General features: G+C 41.6%; 2 protein-coding genes across 4 annotated transcripts in view; one reads left to right on the forward strand and one right to left on the reverse strand.

Annotated features, from left to right (window-relative positions):
* Positions 1-2,903: 2,903 nt before the first annotated feature.
* Positions 2,904-14,793, reverse strand: tubgcp3 (tubulin, gamma complex associated protein 3). The gene is made up of 22 exons (XM_049570234.1): positions 14,603-14,793; positions 13,373-13,480; positions 12,667-12,734; positions 12,418-12,495; positions 12,106-12,314; positions 11,303-11,469; positions 11,017-11,129; positions 9,856-9,981; positions 9,677-9,745; positions 9,278-9,577; positions 8,295-8,405; positions 8,076-8,184; positions 7,303-7,492; positions 7,059-7,194; positions 6,910-6,978; positions 6,687-6,822; positions 6,477-6,565; positions 5,922-6,053; positions 5,681-5,821; positions 5,469-5,585; positions 5,270-5,364; positions 2,904-5,164 (listed from the first exon to the last, which is right to left on the reverse strand). The coding sequence occupies exons 1-22, from the start codon at positions 14,676-14,678 to the stop codon at positions 5,098-5,100; spliced, it is 2,706 nt and encodes a 901-aa protein (XP_049426191.1). The 5' UTR covers positions 14,679-14,793; the 3' UTR covers positions 2,904-5,097.
* Positions 14,794-16,714: 1,921 nt separating this feature from the next.
* The window catches only part of atp11a (ATPase phospholipid transporting 11A), a 52,124-nt gene continuing 44,396 nt past the window's right edge, over positions 16,715-24,442 (forward strand). For 2 of the 3 annotated variants that reach the window (XM_049569967.1, XM_049569968.1), the window contains exon 1: positions 16,715-17,164. In XM_049569967.1, coding sequence (XP_049425924.1) covers positions 17,120-17,164 — 45 coding nt within the window. In that variant the 5' untranslated portion in view covers positions 16,715-17,119. The remainder of the gene's footprint in view (positions 17,165-24,442) is intronic. The other variant, XM_049569966.1, reaches the window with a different exon arrangement.

Genomic DNA, 24,442 nt, shown 5'->3' on the forward strand with positions numbered 1-24,442 from the left:
TCTGAATTACAGAGGCCCCACGGAATAACTTAATGTGAGTACAAAAGACAGTGAAATGGTCTGGTTCTGTATACTAAACAGCTTTTTGATTGCAGGGACTTCACACCAAAGAATGAAAAGCCAGGATGATTAAATGTGTGAGTGCGAGAGTGTGTGTCTTTGTGAGAAAGAGAGACACACACACAGAGGCTGAGGGTGGAGAGAACGGAAGCTAGAAAAAGAGGAGCTGTTACTCCCTCTAGTGGTTCTTCTCTTGTGTAGTTAAGTCTAAAGTACAAACAGTACAAAAATGTCTGTCGATTATTGACTGAACTTACTTGAACCCACACCAAGAGATGCGTTTTACAGCTCCAAAACACCAGGAAGTGGACCACATACTGTCCCTCAAAGTCTATGGTGGCATTCAGGTAGCGCAAAAATGTAAAAGGCCTTCTCTAGAGCCAGTGGGTGTTTCTCAGAGTCAAGGATCCTTCCTTGGTAGGACAGGATCTTCTAAGGAAGGATCCCACAGAGGCAAGAGCCCTCCTTAGCATTCAGTGAACACACATTGGAACAGGCTAACAAGTGTCTCATCTCAAGTCATAAACCCTCAGCAGACTGAGAGGGTTCAGGATACTGTGATCATTTTGGCACTCTCTAATGCTGATGTACAGTTTGAACAAATGTAAGCAGTATTTTCAGTCACATGACAGTTAGGGAGAATATATTTCTAGATTATACTTAAAAATAACAAAGAATGTGCAAAGAATTGTGGGTATTTTATACCTGCTGAGGTGCATCCTTGAAAATTCAATGAAGGAAGGACTCAGTCCTTAGTAGAATTTGAAGGATCCTTGACATTGGAACAGTCCTTAGGTGGGATTTAATGATGTAGCAGCCTTGAAATTCAGCCATTAAAGGATCCTTCCTTGACTTTGAGAAACACCTAGTGTTTGGTATGTCTGTTCTGGGCTTCTGTAGAAACATGGTGGACTTCGTGGAAGAGGAGCTGCTCCCTTTGTAGGTATGAAAGCCTCATTCTAAGCTAAAGAAAACATAATGATTCTCATGCTGTGTCTGAATTCAGATTCTTCAGTGTTCAAACATGGCTAGTGTGAACTTACAGAAATGACAGTTGCAACATTTGATTTGCCTACTTTTTATTGCAAATTGCAACCAGGCAGTCCAATTTCACAAACATTTGACCACAATTGTCGCCTGGCAAAATATCTGCCGGCTTGTTTACTTGTTCACCAGAGTGACCGCATCTGCAACAGCTTCCTTGGATGCCATTTTCACAAGTCTGGTTGTCCCTACCCTTGTGCTACGTAGCCAAGATGGCGACCATTGATGGTAAGAAGTGACCAGTGTTCCACACATTAACTTTCTGACCATTATAAGTGCACCATCTTGGTACAGTTAGTGCACTGCATTTAGCCATACTCGTCAATATGAACACACTTGTGCACTCAGAACAGCCAGTGTAGGTATGGAAGAATACGAACTGAGACACAGCATTAGTTTCAGGTGATTATACACTAATAAAAACAGTTATGAATATTATATTCCATTTATGCCAATATATCCCCCTAAATCCTACACACTGCTCCTAAACCACTTAAATGCCAGGCATGATTGGCCATGTTGGAACCACAAGCTCACAAGTTCCATTTGAAGGCAGCATAAGCTGAGTTGCATTATGGGAAATGTAGGAACTGTTTCTAGGAACTGAAGGTCTGGATATCTCAACCTCTGATACTTACATTTTGACCGTTGTAGTTTAAGTCTGTCACTCACAAGTCTATAAAGGTGTGATACTAAATTTCTGGTGTACCTCTTTAAGTAATGACTTTTAAAACAATTAATTTAGTGAAGGGAAGTCTTAGTAGAACTTGACGGCTCAGATGATGGGAGGAAGACCAGTTGTAGAACTAATATTTAACCTGTTGCTGATAATATTGAATTACGTTAATCGTGATATTGTTTGACAAAAGAATTGAGTGTTCAGGAGAGATTTCTCTGCACTTCCCCTGGAACATGGTCATTTGTGCTAATCTCAATCCAACTCTTAAATGATGCTGCCAAAGGTAGTAGGATTGTGAAATAGCTCCATGGTGTTTCCTACGTTTCTATGGGACATGTGCAATATGTTTGGGAGTGGGGGGTATGTGTTATCTGATGTTATTTATAGCCTACTGTATTGCACTGGGGAGGGGGTATGTGTTATTTGTTGTTATGTTTACTATACTGTTTCTCTCTGTTTTTATTGTATGCAGAGCTTATGAGTCCAAGACAAATTTCCCTATGGGACAATAAAGTATATTGTATCGTATCATATCGAACGGTATTTCCCTTCTTTTTTTAAAAAAAATAATGTGCCCCTTTGAAATATGTTATTCAGCAGAGTACCCCCTGTATCACATAAGAACGTAGAAGTGAACATGATTGTATTTGTTGTGGCAGCTGACATTTCTGGAGTTGAAAATAGGATACTTGAATACAAAATGTGGTTTATCAAACTTCAATTTCCATTATTATTACATTTATTATAATATAATCATTTTAGGAATTATGCATGATTACTCCTACACCTCCTACACCTCCTCATAACTCCACTAACACTGCCCGAGAATATGTTTGCATATTCCTGCTTAGCTTTTCTTATTTTAAACAGTTACATTGCACATATTTCATTTGGATTTTTCTATTCTACATTTATGTTGCTTGTCTATGCACCAAAGCAATTTCCTTATGTATGACTCTGATTCTGATCTGGAAAGTGCATCTTGAAATGATGAAATATTATCTCTGATGTCTTGCCTGTAGGTGGCAGTACGCTCAAGCAAATTCACATCCACCCTGAGGCAGAGCAGTACCCCATCACCAGCACTCATGGCAGTAAGAAGTCACACACACATTAATAAAAAACATTTTATTAAAGAAGAAGTGGGATGGTTTGTTTCCCTATATTCTATACATTATGTGCTATACAATGTCGAGGACAAACAGAGACAGACGATGCAGGAGTGCTGACCCAGGTTCAGTTAAGTGTTTCACTTCAGGAACTCATTGTCAAGGAGCAGTTAACTGGTCCAGTGACCATAAGCAGCACCAGTTTGTTTCATCGACAGTAAAAATAAAAGACAAAAATCAGAGCGGGAACATCACTGCACACATGTGGATCGTTATGAGTCAGTCTGTGCACATAGACTGCAGGGCTGATGTTGAGGAACATCTGCTCCTGAGCTCAGTGTGCATGCTGCTAAATGAAAACGGTTTTGTAGCTCCGGCTGAGAATTTCCCCAAACTGAAATATAGTTTGTTCATCTGCTGAAGTAAATACTCCCCCATGAAACTAACAAAACAAAAAAGTGTGAAATGCAAATACTTTTGATGCACGTTTACTCTCAGAGTTTGACGTAATAGTTTTTAACCTTTGAATCTATGGTACTACATTAAGCGTATCAATTTTATTTCCTTGCTCTTAGAAACATGCCCTCGCTGATCCAGGATCAGAGCTCCTACAAAGTGAGATCAACGCTCACAGCTGATTGTTTAACTCGATGATTAAATTGCAACTTGACTTTTCAATACCAACAAACGTTTGGCCTTTTTTGAACAGCAAAAGCATTCGACTGTGTACTACAAAGGAATTCCAGCAAACAGTTAGGTCCGATTAACGAAATGTGAGTAACAATTTGGGCGACTGTTCAAACAGCATCTTCACCTCATACGCACAGCAAACCTCACTTACTAACACAACTACTGTTGCTTTCCTCTGGATAACGTTGACTTGTTTTCAGAAAATAAACCGCCCACATTTATAACCATTAAATTCTTTAAATATGGACTTTCATTTAGAAATATTTACATTTTTTTTAAAGACACATCTGAACATTTATAGTTCCTATTGTTGATGCGATGAGACGAAGTGAGGTTGTTGTGGTTGTTGTGAGTTTCTTTGACATGATCCATCGCTCATACAGACACAAAAGCACCAACTGTAAACTAAACAGGGAAACCACATAAACTAAACTCATAGTAACATTCTTTACATCGGTCGGTGTCAGTCGAGGTGACGCCAGATGTTTATAGCCTCACCTGTGTAACGGCAAACAGTTACAAATCTACTAAAACGAGGTGTAAACAAAGTTGGCTTTTTGTCTGTATGAGCCAGATTGTCTTCATGTCAATGGAAGCAGAATTGTCAGCAAGTGTGTGTGTGTGTGCGTAATTCTACATCCTGTGTATGATTGTGATTGGACAGCTGACACTATAAAACCCTGGATTTTAAAGAGGTGAGAGGAGAACTAGGGTTAGACCGATATACTGGTGTGCCAATACTGATCATATTCAGTATTCAGTATGCTGAAGACTGAGTCAAACTGTGAATGCTGTTTGTTTCCACCTTAACGGAAACAAATCAGCAGAAACACGGCCACGTACGGATTAACTGCAATAAAAACGCTCAAATTCGATCATTTTAATAACTGCTACAAATAGAAAGTTGAAAAAATATCACACCTATATCGGTTGAATCCTAGTGCGAAGATGCAAAGCCACAAGTGTTGACGTGTAAAGATGCATTTATACACATACGTACATTTTTGCATAAACTCTATGTACATACATTGTGAGAGTTGGGACTAGATTTGGCAACCGTGCTGAGAAAGTGTTTGTTCTCATTAATAAGGCATGCCATGTGACTCGGGGAGCTCAGTCTGACAGCTGCTTTTATTTACCTCCTCGCACTCCGTTTTCCCAAATTGACCTCATGTTTTGCAGAATACTTGCTGAATATTCGAGCAGTCTGTTCAGGGTGTTTGCTCTGCACGTCACGACGAGCTCGGAAAGTTTTATTTACTGGACTTTATTCCTTTGTGATTCCACACGGCTGACTTTGCCAGAGCCGTCTGCTGTGATGTCATCACTTGGCGACCGCCGCGACACCGGAGCAGCGCTGGGTCGCTCCTCCAAGGCATGACATCATCACAACATGAAGCTTGTTTCAAGTCTGCTGGCTGGCCCATCTCTGTGATGTCACGAGTGCCCACTGTGATGTCATACCCCACGCTCCAATCACTGGAAGCCTCACTTGTTGATGCCATCGCCATTATGTCAGATATTTGACGGTCGTCGCCCCCTGGTGGCACCTAGTGAGGCTCGCAGCCTTGGCTCTCTGGCCCTGCAGAGGAAACAGAACAATAATTTCAAGCAAAATTACCTAATATACAGTATACCATTTATGATACTTTTACTTTTATCTGAAAGACTGGTGATCAAGACAAACCTGTAGTGTTCATTGAAGTCTAGTCTGAAGCTGAGGAAACGCAGACTCTCATCCGAACTGGTCATCAGCAACACCAGGAACTGCTGGACGATGGTCTGAAGAAAGGAGAGGGAGGTGAGGAGGAACAAAGACAAGAAAGATACAGTAAAACATCTGATTGCATTGAAGGATGTGCTGAATGACAAGCTCAAGCCGGTACCTGGTAGACGTGAGTGAGGAGGCGGAGCTGGGCGTGCATGTTTGGTACAGTCTTCTGGAACTTCTGAATCCTCTTCTTCTCCTCTGCTTCCTGTTCGGCTGTCACTCCCCACTGACCCTGGATCGACAGACAGGATAGCGTCACTCACGTAAACGCCATTACATTCTGAACATTCCCACTGTTCTTCTCTCTGTATTTAGCTCATCTCATACCTCCTCCTCTCTCTGTTGCTTCTTCTCTTCAAACTGCAGTCGCAGGGTGAGTTCCTCCAGTGCCGAGCGGTAGAGGGAGTCCTGCGCGTTCTGGAACTCGATGATCTGATCAAATATGGCCCTCAGCTGGGTCAAAAGAGACTGGGCGGACAGATAGAAACAGAGCTCAAGGAAGTGAGTGTGTGGAAATAAAATACAATCTGACATTTTATCATATCGATGAGATCATCATGTGTGTTACCTTGCTGTTGTTGTCCAGCAGGCATCTTGAGATGACGCTGTCAAGGAAGACTTCATGGGCAGCGATGATGTGGTCGAGGTCCTGAGCCTGCTGCACTTTGTTCCACAGCTCGTCCCAGGAGCACTCCAGCACCTACACACACAGCACAGGTATACGAGAATGGTATTACCCTTTTATAAGAAATCAGATATGATTTAGTTCAATGGTGGCGCCTTCCTGTCCACAGTCAATATGGTTTTCTTCTAATTTCTATATTTATTTAATTAGATATCCAAGTACAAAAATCGTTCCTGTCTTTACACAGTGTCAGTCTGCATTAAAGAACTGCTAACGCCTCTAAAAGAAGCTCTTTACTCTGACTTTCAGCATAGTTTGAACCTGCAACCTTCTAAAATTGAGTTAACCTCACTAACTTCAAGGCTGCACTCGATCCTGTAAATCAGAGTCCTGCAGCGCTGCATTTAACAGACGCGGCAGATCGCCTCCTGTGGTAATTACTGCTTTTTACTGATGTTTTACAGCCTGTGATGGTAACGGCACCGCTAATGGCCTGACCTCAAAGGTGATGTAGTACTGCATTTGGTGGATGAAGTGGACCATCTCGGAGGCCAGGATGTGACACTGATGCAGCACGCCGGACAACTCTGGAGGGTAAAAAGCACAACGGCAGGTAAAAGACAAGTCTGCACTTTGGGGGGAAAAAAAAAAAAAAAAAACTAGTGTTGCAGATCTATAAAGGTACCACCAGATAGTGTGTTTACGTACCAGGCATGGTTTTGAGCAGCTTGGCATTACACATCTGTCCCTTCCAGATGTCAGTCAGTGTGTACTCCATCCTCTTGGCCCTCCACAGGAAATTGAACACACGCAGGTAGTGGCCCATACACTCCCTTGTAAACACCTGAAACACACAGATATGTAAAACTACGACACAGCACAATGCTGTATACAGACAACTGATGGGAACTGTACTAAAAGCGTGTGATACCGTAGCAATGGGTCCATCAACATGGTAGTCCAGACTGAAAACATCCCAGCCTGTATCACCAGGAGACACCTGGAGCCAACAAAAGACACGTCAAAATATAAGGACATGCTGAATATCCTGCAGCATACACACACCCTCACACACATTACCTCTAGCAGGCGAACATCCAGTCTCTTGAGGATCTCTGCATTGTCATACTGGGCGTTCGTGGCTCTGACTGCCGTCTCTAAGATTCCAGTCAGGTTGTGTTGATACAAAGTGGTGGCAGGACGCGCCAACTCTGGTCTGGGACAAAACAGTCAGGACACCATTAGATGATTATTACGTCTTAATATCTAAATGCTATGATTCTGCACACAAAGTAGTAGATCACGATGAATTCAAAGTGCTAACTTTAGAAGGTCCATGAGGTGTCTGATGAAGTCTCCCTGACCCAGCAGCAGGTATCTCCTCATGGCCTGCAGATGCTCCAGCAACAGGTAGTTGCGGTTGAGGACGTCCAGCAGGTATTTGCTGGTGTCAAAGTAGGCGGCATCAATCTTCTCCTGAAACGCCCCCTCCAGGTCTGACAGCAGCTCTGCAGCTATGAGGAGATGAGAAAGGTGTTAACTGGAGTTTCAACTTTTAATGTTGGGTTTTACAGGAAATATGGATTCTGTGCTGTTATAGTATGTGCCATGCAATGATGTTTTTCTTTTAGATTCAGGGTCAAGTATGCAAATATCCATTTCTGGTCCAACTATGCTGCTGTTGCACAGAAGAGAGCGCGATGTCCTTCAGCGACTACAGTAAAAGCTACAGATCAAACTGGTCAGATGTAGTCCTACAGACTGAATCAATAAAACACAGCTAAGTATACCTCTTTGCTCTGCATAGTCAAAAGGAGAGGAGGACAAGGCCAGTGAGCGGTAAGAGCATCGATCACGGCCCGTCCACGAGCCTATGTCAATATAACAATATCAATATGATGAGGACGAAACAAAAAAGGAGATGTCTTGTTGGTCAATGTCATTACAGTGCTTGAAAAATAAAGCTATAGAAGACAGAAAAAAAGACAACAGAGAGACAAATAAAGCCAGCAGTGCCATCAACTTATAGATATGCATCATATTGCTTCTTCTTAATGTCAAAATATTTGCTTCGGAGAGAGAAACGGAGGCTCTTACCATCTTTGGGTGTGTCTGCAGACGTGGATGCTGGTGTGATTTTCCCCGGCGGTGTTCTGTCGTGACAAACCTGATGCAGGAAGTTGATGGATTTACCAATCAGCAGAACCTAGGGGAGAGCGGGAGAGAGATAATGAGTTATTATGACTCAAAGTAAACATTCTTATCTGATCATGTATTCTGCGGCAATAAGATGCGTGATTGTGTGTGGGTGCACACCTTGCGGGCCTGATCCATGGTGATGAATGACGGGATCATTGACTTCCTGAGGGAGTACTTGTCGTGCCACAGACGATCTGTCTTCACGTTGGGATCTGATGCTACAAAGAACTAAAAAGAAATTACATATTTATTTACTGTAGAACTGACATTTATGGCTGAAAATGTCTGCAGAAATATACAAGTTTCCCAAGATCTTGTATCTCTGCAATTGAAATCAAGTTAACAGAGACACTGAATAAACAGCTCTATGAGCGGAGTGTACAGTGCATGACAGAGGTTTTCATCCATTGTCATGTTCACTTAGATTGTCCATTTACTTCAGAGGGAACTACAGTAGCTTGAACTGGCTTTCTAATGGGCAGCGCACTCCATGTATGCTGACTCCAACTGTCAGCTTCACTATTGCAGGGAGATGTTAAAAAACATGTACTGTAAGTAAAATATAAGGCAGCTGATCTGCAAAGCGTAACATCTCATATTCACTCCATACTTACAGGTGTTGTTTATTGCATGTGTTTTAACAGACTGTTTGTGTGTGATCTCCCGGGTAATTTCCCTCTTGAAAGGTGCAATAACTTTGTGCCCGTGTTCTTAAACACTGCACTTAAGCCCAGAGTCCAGTCATGACTAATGCTTAACGCTGGACACATAAATACTGTGTGTGAGAGCGAAACAAGAGGAGAGAAAAGGGCAGGAAGAAGTAAAGGAGAACCATCCATCACCGGCCTCTCCATTACACTCCTCTCATCAGTCCTCATTGAAGAAGCTGTCCTGCCTCTCCCCATTTTCTTTATCCCTCTGCCTCCCTCCTCCCTCCTCATCTCAGTAATGTTCTCTCTCATTGGGGTCAAACGTCAGAGCAGCCGAATGGAACAATGTTCCAGAAATGACCAGTAAATTCCTGCTGGAGTTCTGGGAAGCACAATCTCTCATTAAGCTTCAGACACCGTATTTAGGGCCGCAGAGAAGTGTGTGTGTACCTCGTGGTAGGTATCTTCTAGCTCCCCGTCATAGATCCACCTATAAAGGAAGTTGAGGATGGGGTGTGACACCAGGCTGAGGATGTGTTGAACCAGCGCTCGCATCTGCGGGTCTCCCGTTTTCCCGTAAGAATGGACGGCTGAGGCCAGCTCACCTCCTTTCCGACCTTGGCAGAAGTCGACAAGGGCGGCCAGAGTTTTGAGTCGCACTTTGGGGTCATACATCCAGACCAGGAGCCTTCTGAGGGTCAGACTGCTCTCTGTGCACACGGTCACGCCCTGCTCATCCTCCACCTGCAACTACAACACACAGACACAATCATGGCAATTTCATTATCCACTGTCTTTACTAATGTATGAACTTCCCTGTCAGCACCAGGCCCTGTTTGATCTGTGTACCTGGGAGTGGAGGACAGATAGTAGCCTGTAGTACTCCTTCAGCTCCTGGTGGAGCGATGCACAGAAGCTCTGAGTGGAGAAGAAGAGAGAGGAGGACACACAGATGTAAAGATATGAATCAGCGAATGAGATTAGATACAAAAAAAAAAAAAAAACATCCAAGGAAAACACAGACACACCTGCCCGACCAGTCCAAAGGCCCGGTCCAAGCTCCTGGCATCGGTGTACTTCCTGACTTTGTTGTGGAGCCAGCCGAGCTCGGCCAGTCTGCTGCTTGTGTCTCTCAGGGACTTGCACAGCACCACCTGATGAGGAACAGCACACATTACAACACATACAAGACACCCATGAGCAATTAGAGCTGCAACTAACAATAAGTTTCTCTATTAATTGATTAGTTGTTTAGTCTATAAAATGTCAGAAAATAGTGAACAATGTCGATCAGTGTTTCCCAAAGCCCAAGATGGTGTCCTGAAATATCTTGTTTTGTCCACAACTCAAATATTTATAAGCTTCATACAGAAATAATATGATGTGCAGTTTGTCGTCACAAATGTCATATTGAAAGCTCTGATGAATTTCATGGTGATTCCTGTAATTTACTGTGCTATAACCATGGTTACTGGCATGGCCGTCTCACAGCAACAGATTTGTTTTCTGGCTGAGAAAGATTTAAATTTAACGATGCATTAATTTTTTATCTCTTTAAACAAAACCTCTTATCCAGAGAGCTTTGCAAAGGGAAGTTAAGTGGCCATAGACGAGTCCCAAAATATTTCTATCCTTGACTCATTTATTTCTGGTCTCAGTGGCTCCTTCTCCATCAGGACAGTGACAGCAGATTGACCACAAGTCTATGTTTAGCACCACTGAGAGGATGCGGGACAGGTTTCATCTAAGGCCGAGAGAGGAGGATGAAAGGGGAATAAAAGAAATTGACAGGACGGACAAAGAAAAGTGAAAAGAGGGGTCGATGTGGCTCGGAGCCAAAGAGCTTTGTATTGATCTGTTGAATCTTTCTTTTAAAGTCCAATCAACAACAGCAGTCTTGATATCATACTGTCTACTCTGGATATGTGGTGGCGAGTACTTCAGTCCTTATAAGAAACACTATCCAACATGAATACAAAGTCTCCCGAAAGAAGACAGTGAACGGCGAGTTTTAATGATCAGCTTCTCCATGTTTGAAAAATTATGTTTAAAACACACGGTCAGCTTTGTATCAGTTGTTCTTGGCTGATGCTGAGCTGCACTGAGAGGTAACTCTTGGTAATGTGTGCAGCCCACTCAACTGATCAGTCCATTATAAGCTTTATGGGGCTGGATGCAGGTTCACGTACCTTGCTGTCTATTCTGTAGCAGTTATCCTGGGCACTCATCTTGATGAACTTGCCATCGATTCCCTGGAAGACGTAGAGGATGTCCCGCACCAGCGCCGCCTCACTCACCTCACCTGCACCCACAGAGGACGAGAGGACAGAGAATTTGCTGTACATAAGTACACAGTTTACTTCCCAAATTCAGTGTAACACAGGGTGAGTAACTGATATAAAAATGGTATTCCGTCGATGATGTTATGGTCAGCCTGTAACCTGTCGTCATTCTGGGTTTACAGATATCACTCACCATCGCGGCGAGGACGCACCACTCTGGAGGAGGGAACTGGAGGTCCGAGGGGTGGTCGAGTGGCGAGTGGGGCCAGAGCGGAGGAAGGGGAGCAGCTTACAGGAAGAGCCCAGGCCAGTCGAGAACCCAGAGGCTGCCCGCCTCCTGCTGCAGACTGAGGGGGTTGACTGAAGCACAAGCACACACACAGTTTTACAGTTGCTCTGAAGGTTCTAATATTTTGCACTAACATCTGGATATGACCAAAAATTAAACAGCAATACAACAATAAACAAATAAAAAACAAGCCAAAGTACATCTTTGTTCATTCAAGCACCACTATCGTGTGTTTTCTGGAGTATAAATTATTATTCAATGCCTTGAGATCTTTTTCTATGTTTGAAGTAAGGATTTGCCCTTTCACGACTAAAAAGGTGAACCCGGACAGCTCGATGGTCATTTGAAGCTGAGGAACATCTGCATTATTAATAAGCATAAATGGAATTAAATGGCCTTCTGATGCCTCATAAAACAGATTTATAAGAGGTCGGGCTGAGAAGCAGGTTCATTTTCTGGTGCTAATTGATGCTTTCTTTATGTGGCGCTGGGTGTTTTTACAGGATGAGCATCAGATAAATAACCCTCTTTTCCCCTGAGCCTTCCACATGAATCTGCTTAAACACAGCTGATAAGCGTGTCTCAGTTCTGAATGTGTAAGTTGGTTCTCTTCTCTATTAATGCATCGTCTGATTACTTAATAACTTGAAAGACTACCAGTTTTGTCACTGGCATTATATTGTGTCTTCAACAGGTGTTTGTCTCACCCAGCCAGCAGTGACTGAGGTGTTGGCGTGGGCCCGTTCAGCGTGTAGACTCCCAGACTGGAGATGCCGCTGGTGCCCACACTCGCCGACAGGCCGGCACTCCTCTCCCCGTAGCCCAGGGCCAGGCTCTGGGGCCGGGTGCAGTAGAAGGGGGTGGAGTGGGCGTCCCTGGGGAGAGCCTGGGCAAAGAGTGCGCCATAGTTTCCAACCTGAGAAACACGCAATGAGGAGGTGAGGGGATGGAGTCAGTATCACCCATGTACTTTATTATTATACCTCTGTTATTAGTAAGTATTTAACAGTGTGTCTCACCCTGCTGGAGGGTTTGCGGGGGTCTTCAGACAGGCTGAGCAGCAAGTAGAGAACAGACCAACGATGCTTCAGAACACTCTGTCAAACAGGAAACATGACATCTCATCAGCTAAACATCATAATTTGTTGGGGATACTGCAGAAGAACATCCAAAATTAATATCTACAACTACATTGTCATCTGAGTTGAGTAAATATCGTCTCATTATGGTTCAGAAGCTTTTCTTCTGAAAGAAACACCATTACCCACCTGCGTCTGTAGTTTTCTATGCAGCTCTGAGAACAGCGCAGCGTCTGCTTCTCTCCTCTGCTTCAGCACTGCAACAAAATCGAAACAAAATAATGAACTTTTCCACAAACAGCCTATTTGGGATTTGAACATGGCTAACTTAAACTGCAGTGTAAGACAGAATAGAAAGCAGCAAAATAAATTGCTGAGGAACATGAGGTCTTCCAGGCTGCACAGCTTGCTCTGTGCTGCAGCACAAAGAAACCTTTCATTACACAGTGAATGGGGAAAAGTCCGCTAATAATTCTGATGTCTTAAATTTAGAGATTAAGAGCTGGGCCATTACTTTTACGGCAGCTCCATAACCCTACAAAATCCTTTAACAAAGGTTCCCATAAGTCCACCTGCAGACCTGGGATAAATAAACGCTGTACGGTAAGTGCTGCTCTATTTTAGTTTTATTTTCTACGTCAAAGCTTTGATCAATGTTTTCCCACTAATGGTGCTACCTTGGCTGCTATGCAAGCCCACTGGAGTTTTCTATTAAGGTGAAATAAAGATTTTAACTGTTTTGTGGAGTGGGTCCAACATAAAAAGCATATATACAAAACCACCTGACAGCAACAGAGATGGGCAGATGAGGAGAAATATACTCAAGGTCGCTTATTATTGGTGCAGTATGAATGTGTGGTCATTGGGGGACAATATTTGTCCAAAGGGCACTTACGTTCTTTCTTGATCTTCTCCGACACCAGGAACTCATCCCGCTCAATAGTTGGGGCGTAGTTACTGCCAATGACTCGCACTGCATACTGGAACTGGTGGGCAACTTCAGCTGGAGAAATAAATAACAGGTAATGACTTAAAGTCAAATGAGCAGCACTTTGAAGTAATATGGACATGACCAACAGTGTTGAGTTTTTGCTGCTATCACACCCCATTTTCCTACATTCATTTTGCCTCAAAAAGTTGTACATGCACAGTATAACACTTTCAACTTAAGACACTTGGACACTGGTGTGAATGGGCTATTGCTTTGAAAAGGGTTGTGAATTATGGGACAAAATTAGTGTGGTTTTGAATACAAAAATACAAGTAATATGTCTGTGAGCATTGCCTGCAAACCTTTAGTGTGTCTTTGATCACAGGGTTAAAGCTGCAATCGCATCAAAATCAGTAAAAACAATTATCATATTAATATTCATCCGCTGTCTCTTAAAAATGTGCAACTCTGAGATGCCTGCATCCAGCAGGGGCCTGCAGCTAGCAAGACAAGTGCATCCAACAACCAGGCAAACAGTGTGTTGGTCATGGGAGCTAACTGGCTAGCAAGCTCATAAATAACTGAACAGAGCAGCTAACTTTATTAATCCAAAGCTAACAGTGCGTTATCGTGACAGCTGGAAGTATCGTGAAGCTGTTGAGCGGGATGTGCAGTATCTAGCCAAGCCCATTGGCTGACAGCTACGGGGACCTAGCCCCGCTAACTTACGTATCGCTGTTCAACACAGCTGAGGCGATACCAAACCTCAATTTATCTCTACTCTCTATGTGATCTGAAATTAAATTGTGTTTATTAAATCGCAACGCCCTTTAAGAAATGAGTAATACGCTCTCTTCAATTCGGCATATGTCCACAAGACCAAGCAGCTTCATCTCCAGTCAAATTTCAACGGATTTATACAACTTTCCGCCACAAAAACAGCAAGCCCGGCCGCTGCAAGCAGTTAAGAAAACTTAGATTATTATCAAAATCTGAACTGTCTGGTGTAAAAATGATAAGCCGAAATTGCCAGTAGACGAAAAAGATTCAGTCGATAACTTTACTTTATGTGTAAATCACAGACGTTTGGTTATAAGAAGAGCAACGACAAAGTGCCAGTTTTTTGAATTAGGTTCGCTATGACATTTCCCGTGCTAGCGCGCAGCATGCTAGCGTTAACGTCAACTGATGTACCTTCGCTTTTCCCCGTGATTCTGCAGCAGAGGCTCTGGAGGAGCACGTTGGGAGATTTCTGATCTAGGGTCGCCATGCTGTCGCGGCCAATGTTGCGTGTGTTGCCCAATAACCGAATAAATGGCAGTGAATAATGTGAACTAACTCCAGTCTGCTACTACCAACAACGCCATTTTGACAAGTTCAGTCAAGCCGACACGACGTTGGAAGGATATGACGAAAACCAGTTCCACTTTTCCTTCAAAGTAAGAGCATATAATTTCCCACTTGGTTTGCAAACAACTGCATGACTATTAAAGAGGCTGAATAAATGAAGGTAAAATATTAAACTAAACTTAAATTACTTTTAAATTAGACTGATTAAAGCAGAAATTAGTTAATAGTGTATTATCAGACATGCAAGTCGATGACACCTAAATTTTACGTCAAAATCTATAAATTAAATTTCATTAATTACTGTATTTCTTTTCCAATTTTTCAACTCTTCTTACTGTCAGATTACTACTAAAGGGATCACAGATGGTTTTTTTGTAAATTGTGGCAATTTATATCTTGTAAATTTTAACGTTTTTGACTGATATTTAATACCCCCAAACTACTATATTTGAAGTATTCTCTGGCACAAGAATTTCTTTTGGGATAAACAAAGTTCTTCTGAATTGGATTATACAACATATGAGCTGTATATTCACTAACAGTGATAACTGTCTCTAATTAATACTGACAATAGCCACTGGCATTTAGGCCTGAGTGGACGATAGGCAACAGAAAGACAAACTTAATCTTAAAATTGAATCTATTTCTGCACATTAAGAAGTTGAAACAGGGCTGGAAAAAATGGCTTCTTTGGAATTTAACTTTAATGCCTCTAAAGTGTGTTTTATTCTTTAAAAGTGCTATCTATACATTTGATTTGTGTCTCATTGTGCACACTGGACTTTTTGAAATGGACCTCCTGTGAACTATAACACTTCATTGCGTCAATAAATGCAGGTGCAGGCTATGTGACAAGATAAATACTATCTTGTTCTCAGAGCTCGTATTTGGTCTATGCTGGCTTTGGCAGTACAAGTGGTTTCAATTAAGCCCTTGTACAGGAGTATTTTTTGCAAGGCTGGAAATGTAAACAAAAATTTTGCCAACTATAATCAATCAAAAATACTCAAGTAGGCTACAAGTATGACAAACTTTAAATAAATGCAAAATAGGCTCTATGAAGTTATGGCAAAAAATACAATAATGACAATATGCCAATTTAAAATAATTTTACTATTAAAAAAAGAAAAAGAATCAGTGTCTAAATTACTCTGTACTGTTTGTGGCAAAGGTTTTTAAGGGAAAACGTTATGTCTCATGGTGGGTTTTATTCTGAAGGTAAAAGCCGGATATAGTGGTTGTTACTGCAGTGACCTTGACGTTGGTGTTTCAACAGAACCCGCCGAAAAGCGTCTCCAGGAAACAGAGGATGGACAAATGAATGAAAATATTCCCCTCTGGAAACACAGCACCATGGTTTCTAGTTCTGACCCTTCTGACCTCACCAAAACAAGTCAATACTTACAAACTGATGCTTAATAATGCGCTCTGTACTTGTAAGCATATTTTCTGTTTGTGGCAATAACTTGTAAAATTTCTCTAGGATGTAGAATATTTTTAAACCTTGCTAATTTGCCTTTCTGAGGAACTGGACTTAAGATAGCAGAGGAATATTATTAAATATATTCTTTTATTTATTTATTTCAAAATAAAAGCACAAGATAATAGTTCAAAATGTTTTTATTGGAATATGTAATAATAATAATTGAATTTAATAATAATTTTATTTATGTACTTCAGCACCATTTGGGTGGACAGCACCAATTGGGGGGGGCAATACACATGTATGGATAGCCCCCCAACACACACACACACACACACACACACACACACACACACGCACAAATGTAAATTCTTTGTTCAGTTTAATTAAAGTTATTTCTAATTTCGTCTGTGGTGCACCGTGACGCCCCGTCCCGAGCAAACAAATCAATACCCTAATTAACTGAAACATCCAATCAATTACACCCCAAAAACACTAGAGTGCGCATGCGCTCACCTCCAGCCACAGCCACCACCTGGCTCCTCGTGACGTAGATGAGAGAAAAGCTCCTTTGGCCGCGGCGCGAGACAAGAAGATTATTAGTCCACACGCAGAGAGAGAGAGAGGGGGAGAGCAAGAGTAAGGGTGCTTGTTTCGTCCCGGCTTCAGAGGAGGAGTAGCCCACTTGTCTGTGTCTGTATGAAGTGTGTTAACTGCCTGTACAGCACCCAGTAGGTGAGCTCAGGTTGTTTGGAGCTGCTCCGTCGGACCGAGCGTCTTTTTTTTTTCTTTTTAAATTCAGGAAGAAGAGAAGGGAGAGTAAGTCATGGACAAAGGAGGAGCATTAAAAAGAAGTTAGCGCCTACAGTAAAGTCACCTTTAGGAGAAACGCCTCGGGAAGAAGACGAAGAAGCGTCCGGAGAGGAAAGAGGGGCAGGATGGGGATGGATTTCAGCACTCTTCGGACCCTCATCAGCAGATATGTAAGTTTTTACCACACTCATTTATCCTCTGCAGACTAAAGCTCTAAACAATTCACCAAGATAAACACGAAGCGTTTTCAGCACTTTTGGTTTGAAATTGCGCCGAGGCAGCTACTCATCCGGATTAAGTTTCACTCGCGAAAGGGAGTGGAAAGAAACTCATTGGGAAATGATTGGGAAACTATGTGACGGCTGAAAACACACAACCTACTATGACTAAATCTTACAGGAAGTTGTAGTATTGGCGTGTAATGTGATTATTCCCATATTAAACAGTAGCAATTTGGCAGATAGTCCTTCTAATAACGCAAAACGCTATCCAAATATCATTTATTGAACATTATAATGAACATCCTATCATTCATAAACTCATCTTCAATCTCAGCATACACTGTGCTGGCTTAGAAACCTATTTAAAATGCTATTTTAATATTTAAAGTGCAATTTTTGGTCACCAAGAATGTTAAAACTACATATTTTTGAATGAGATTTGGCACACACCAACTCTTGTAATGATGATTTGGCATCTTACGTAGTAATTTAGGTCTTGTAGCACCTCATGTTCAGACGCACCAGCAGCAACCAGAAGTCAACAAATCAGAGAGGTGCTGAAGTAAGTGAAAGGTGGAGTCACCTTGTATTATCACCAGTTGTAATGCAGCATTCTGGAGGGCAGGCAACACATCCAGTCATGACAGAACATGCCAAGAGGTGCGGGCAGACAGCAAATATCATTCATTTTAAATCATTGGACTCACGTGTGCGCTATTCACTGTGATTTATTATGTTGAACAACACTACAGTCAGTCACATGAATTATGTAATCCAGTTGTTTTCCCCCTGCTAGTGAAATCGATGGCCAGCAGTGGAGCAGCCGCTCTATATGGCTGTGAGTTGCATTAGGCTCCACAGTAATGTGTTTGACAATAATCCCGGCAGAGCAAACCCCTGCTCACATGAGAGCCAGCGAGGTTTATACCCCGGCTCCATGCTCAGCTGAGGCTTAGACACAGTCTCCCAACTGTTGCAAATGGCTGATTAGATAAAACCCCCTGCTGTGTGGAGGCTGAAATGGAGCCTCAGAGTAAGAAACGTGCAGAGACGAGTCTGGGAGGATGTGGGATGCTGATGAGGTCTGCTGCTGTAATTGATCTGGAAAACTGCTTTAGACAAATGGGTTGGGGTTAAATTGATTGTACTGCCGCTGCAAAAATCCGGATGCAAAGACACTGCTGAATGCTTAAGATGAGGGTTAGGAACATTTATCTGGATGTCAATACTGGGGCTTTATGAAATATCAGTCAGTACTGGGAGCCAGTGGTATGATGGAGGATCCTCCCTCTGAGTGCGTCTGTAAATGAAACTAATCAGAAATTCAGTCTTTATTTAAAACCCTAACATATTTGCTATGCTCTACAGAAAGCTCGTGAAATGTCAGTGATCTCCAGTCTTGAAAAATGCATCCAAAATCTCTGCATTTGACAAGACTTTGTTTTATGGGGCCAATTAAAGCAGCATCACTTGTCGCTTTGTGGGCTGACAGCCATTACTCTCCGGGCATGTTGAGATTTGTCTGTTATCAGTAAACAGATAGTTGTGATTCACATGAAGACCAGAATACAATCAAGGTGATTCTGTTGAAGCAGTTAATGTGCAGTTAATGTGAATTTATGTCTCTAATAACTAGTTAATGCACATTTGTTTCTGCCCAAATAAACACAATGCTCTCAGTCAGTGTATTCATGATATTTCTTTGGGTGGTGCAGTAATCTAATCTGGAATTCAGCATAAATAAATCCGCATCTTCACTGTCCGACATATCCCAAAAATTACTTAAATGCATCTGTTTATAATAGAGCCAATAGGAAGCTCAGGGTATGTGCAAAAATAAGAATTAAAAGTCACCTTGCCTACTTAGACTTTATCACCCCTGATAATAAATTTCTGCAAAGACGACATAATAGATCAAAGTAATTGGTTATTACCTGCAATTAACCATAGTTTGAAGTCTACAAGACAAAAATAAGTAGTGCATCGCTGTCTGTGATGTGATGAAATGATGCTGATGAGTGCAGCGATGGCAGGAATAAAAAGCAAGATTTCTCTAACAGGCTCGCAGCATGGAGTTGACTGGAGTTGGAGTTGCTAATTTTGCCCTTATCACACACATCAGACTTCAGTCAGTCTGGATATGCTACTGTGATGGCTATGATACAGTTGATCTCTTCCATATTTAATCTGTTTTACCCTTGACTGAAATTATTTAGCTTTATTGTTTCTGTTGCAAAAATAAAATTAAAGAATTTATGTTGGAGGTATGAAATTTTCACCAGATATTTTTCAATTGACTGAAGTTAGTTAGAAGTTAATGGCCTCAAATTTTTGATGATCGATTCATCTTTTAAATAATATTTCAAGCAAAAATGTCAGATATTACCTAGTAATTTCAGCATCTCAATTGTGGGGCCGCATACACTGAATGTCTTTGGTTTCTGAATTGTCACTATCATTATTTTCAGCAATTATCAGCAGATTAATCTACAAAAATAACTTTGAGTTGCAGCTCCAGAGCATTGCCTTTTAAATATGCATGTAATCCTACATTATAAATCACTGCCTAGCTCTCAAGTCAATTAAAAAATACAGCATCAGTATTGTCAGATATCTGTGTAAGCGTAGCCTAATTTGCTAAAAGCATGGGTAGGCAACCTGCAGCTCCAGCGCCACATGCGGCTCTTTACCCCCTCTCTAGTGGCTCCCTGTAGCTTTGACCGAAAATTATATGGAAATGAATAATCGTCATTTATTGTTGTAGGCGCTAAGTGATTCTTACATTCTTTAACTATATACCAATTAAAAAAAAAGGTTAAACATTTCGTCACCCAACATGTGCGTCATGTGTCTATCGCCTGACGCCTTTTCCTCTAAAAACATCACCAGCCATGCCTACAATGGTCTTGAGTCTTCCTAGCTAGGCCAACTGCGGATTCCAAATCCAAAAAGGGAAAGTCTCAGGAGATTGTAGAGATTTTAATAGTGCGTGGACAAATTTGTTTACTTTTTTTACTATTGGTAAAGTCGATGGGCTGAATTTGACTTAAACGACTGTGTTACCTTTATTGTGAGGCTAAAATATTTTTACGGCTCCAGACAGATTTTTTTTTTCTTTTTCTTTTTTGGCCAAAAATGGCTCTTTTTGACAGTAAGTTTGCCGACCCCTGACCTGAAGGAAAATACACCCCCACAGTGATCGTTTTTATATCATTTACTCACCGAGTGCTGCGTTGAATTTGTGAAGAAAACTTTATTTTTCTTGCATGCCTCCTCGGTGAATGGAGAATCCAGAAACTCCCCCAATAAAGAAAATCTTTGAACTGAATGAAAAGGGTCTGCATTTAACAACAGCTACGACTCATATATGCTCAGCGCTTCCCAAACACATGCATTTTGCTAAGGCCTGACAGTTTAAAACACATACGACTTACGAGTCGCATGCCAAGACAAGAGCATGAGTTTGAACTCTTCCTGCGCATTACATGAAGCAAAGTGAAAGTTCGTTAACTGATATTTTGATGAGGTCATGCTGTTTTTGAACGCGGCCCCCTTTTACTCCAATTCATCAAGATTTTCAAAATTTTAAAATCTCTCTTCATCATCGAGGCATGCAAGAAAAACGCAAATCTCTTCACAATTTTGGCAATAGTAATTGATATACAATAATTTTGTGGGTGAACTATTCCTTTAATGTGACAATACTCTGATGAAAACATGTGTGACCTAAAAATTAAATTACCCTAAATAAGTTTAGCCGAGGCCACGAATTTACGACTTGGATACCAGTTGTACTGTTGCAGTTATTTGGTCTCTCCAGTCGCTGTCATCTCTGGTGAAGTAAGAAGGTAGAGGCCGTTATGTAAGCCTATAGATAGCTTTAAAAGTGTAACATGTAGAGTTTGTAGCTGTCGCCCCAGTCCAGGCTGAATGAGAACAAAATGTAATCACAGTGACAAGTCAGAGCACTGAGACCTAGTGTACTCGTACTGTACTCAGTCACTCTGCTGGCTCGTCTCACTTCTTCTCTTCTCTTCTCTTCTCTTCTTGGGGCACTTTTAGGCTCTGGAAGTTTTAGAAGTACAGTTTACTGTTCTAAATTACAGACACTCTGCGGTCCTCAGTAAAATACTTCAGTGCTAAAATTAGTCCTTTTGTATTTCAACCATATAACCCACCTGTGTGTCCTGTCAGCTCTATTGTCTTGTCTAGTCATTTACAGTTAAATTCCTGTCGTTCCTTATTATTTTGCTTGTGTTCAGTCCAAAGAAACAGCTCCTTTTCTAACTGCTTTTCTATATTTTGTTTTTTAAAATAAGTTCATCATAAGATCTCATTAATTTAGCTTCTCTAACTCTTCAGATACCCCGTTACTTGTCTCTCACATTTTTACTGTTGATTATTTTGTTATAAATGAGACAAATTATGTTTACATCTCTTTATTTTAATGTCTCTTATTCTTTCTCCACTTCCACTTTCTTATTCTTGTTAAAAGAATCCACCCAGATTATAGCAGATAGACAATTTTGGTCCTTGTTCTAATTCATGATGGAGTTACATGATCATTTTGGGGGTGAAGTATTCCTTTAACATTTTTCTGGAGACTCTTCAACCATCAAGATAAAAAAAAAAAAAAAAATCTGTTCTGTGCTTGTTATAATATTTTCAACCTGTTTCCCAATTTGTGACTGTCCGGATATATCTCCTTGTTCACTCTGTTTGGCACAAAAAACAAAACCCATAAAAGCCTTATTTTTGTTTGAAAATATAAAAGAGGATGAAATGCTTTTTGTTATCCAGATGGTGAGAATACAGTAGTACCCAATAAACTCAGTGTCAGCAACAGTGAATGTAACCTTTTGAGCATTTATTGAAATAGTTAATGTCATTCTTTTATCAAAATTTTCAATATTGAAATGTAAAACATTCAATGCATGATAAGCAGTTGCAGTGCTAGCCTTCAGCTGTGAATAGGGCTGGATATCTTTTTAAAAATTACAATACCAGTACCCTGAAAGCATCTCAGCACGCTGTAATGTCTCCATCAAATACACTGTGTTCGTCTTCACCACACTACAGACTGTATGGGTTGTAGCTGCTGTTGGTTGGTCAATCACATGTTGCATTTAATCGGTGCGGTGGTTAGAGCCAGGTACAAAAATGATTGAATGCAGGTATCGCTTGACCTGAGAAAATTTGATGGTATTGAGTATCGATGCTCAGCCGCAGCTGTGAACGAAACAAACTAGAGATGTGGTGTCGGTTTAGAGGTGAGGTAAAAGCAGCAGGGCAGCATTCCTCTGCTGCTGACAAATCTGGATTCCTGGACAGGAAGTGCCTCTCTTCTGTCTCTGTCTGGCTTCCTGCCTTCACATAGTGGATTAAAGGGTTACTGGTGTTCACTATACCCTCACACACTTAATCCATTTTACAGCTATACTTTGAAATCTAAGCCAATCACTTATCAACTGCTTGTTTACCACCTGCTGTATGTTCAAGTTGCTACAGAAGTTTTCCTTTAGTTTCAGTATAGCAGCAGGCTGGAGCATGAAGCATGTCAACTGATCTGTGCATATGAGACATGAACAACTGTGCAGAGTTAGTGAATAGTGGCTGGTGATCATATTGTCTCTGCAGTGTTACCGTTAAGCGGGCAGGTGGAATTCAGTAGTAGCCAGGTGACGCAGAGGGCAGCGGATCACATGAACTCCTTGGCTCTGTCTAGTTGTCAATAATTCATAAGCAGACTGGCTGACAATGTGGGCTGACGTTTGTGTCGCTTCTTATGGAGTCCTCACACAGAAGGGCTGCTCACTGTGGGGTCCAGGGATGACCAGGGGTGCTTGAGGGGGATGCCAAGGAGTCCCCACAAGTATTTAATCGCTAACCACAGTCAAATACAGTGTAGGTTAGTATTATTAACAATGATGGGGTGGTAGATTGAAAAAGGTCAAATAGTAAAACAAAAAAAGCGATAGCATTTCATCAAAAGTTATTTAAGTAGGTTCCTTTTCGGGACTAAGGGGAAAGATAGCCTTTTATTTTGAAGGATATCTATGTTGTTGGGAAATTGTATGATGGCATTTTGTGTGTGTGTGTGTGTGTGTGTGTGTGTGTGTGTGTACACGCCAACAGGTTTCCTCTCAGCCTCATGCTAATCATTTAACACCTGCCCCTCCATACTGTCCACAATCCACTAACTGCACCAGGGTTAACCTCTTTACCTGGAGGATTTACAGGCTCTCACTAAGCCACTTGGTCTGAGGATTGTTTCACTGCTTGCTTCACTTTTCAATCACATTTAGCAGCAGTCTCCTGTATTTGTTTACATAAAGACACAACAAGAATCATATTCACTGTATTCTACATATTTATTTGCACTTTGAAGGAAGATTATTATTCTAGTACATCAAACATTAGACATCTTCTAATGAGCTGAACTACTAAAACGTCCAAGTCCATCCATCCATCAATTTTCCTTCACTTATCTGGGTACTCTAGACTCTCCCCAGCGATGTTTTCCAACTTCTCCTGGGTTCCTGAGGCATTCCCAAGCAAAATGAGATGTGTAATCCCTCCAGCATGTTCTGGGTCTGCCCAGAGGCCTCCTAGCAGTTGGACATGGCTAGAACACTTCTCACAGTAGGCAGCCAGGAGGCATCATAATCAGATGCCCGAACCACCTAGACGAGCACCTTTCGATGCAAAGGAACACCGGGTTTGCTACGAGCTCCCTCCAGATGTTTGAGCTCCTCACCCTATCTCTAAGGCTGAGCCCAACCACCCTACGGATGAAACTCATTTCAGTCACTTGTATCCGTGATGCCATTCTTTTGGTCACTACCCAAAGCTCATGACCATAGGTGAGGGTTGGGACGTAGATGGACCAGTAAATTGTAAGTTTTGCCCTCCAGCTCAGCTCCCTCTTCACCACGACATCCAAGTCATGGAGTATATTTATAATGTTCATTTGCATCTATATTCTGCAATTTTGTATGAGGTATGCCTAACAAGTTTATTAAATGTGAGGACTTACTGCTTTTTGGGCTGTCGGTGTGACAAAAAGTCTTTGGTATACGTGATAGAGCTTTACGGGGCATCTCCCTCGTACATAAAGTAGTGGTTTCCAACCTTTGTTTGACTTGTGACCCCTTTACAATGAAGGAATTTCTACTTGTGATCCATTGTCACCAGTTGTGTATGTTTGTGTTATGACTAGGTCAGAGA

The sequence above is a fragment of the Epinephelus fuscoguttatus genome, linkage group LG24 (assembly GCF_011397635.1).
Source record: "Epinephelus fuscoguttatus linkage group LG24, E.fuscoguttatus.final_Chr_v1".
In the NCBI taxonomy this organism is placed as follows: Eukaryota; Metazoa; Chordata; class Actinopteri; order Perciformes; family Serranidae; genus Epinephelus; species Epinephelus fuscoguttatus.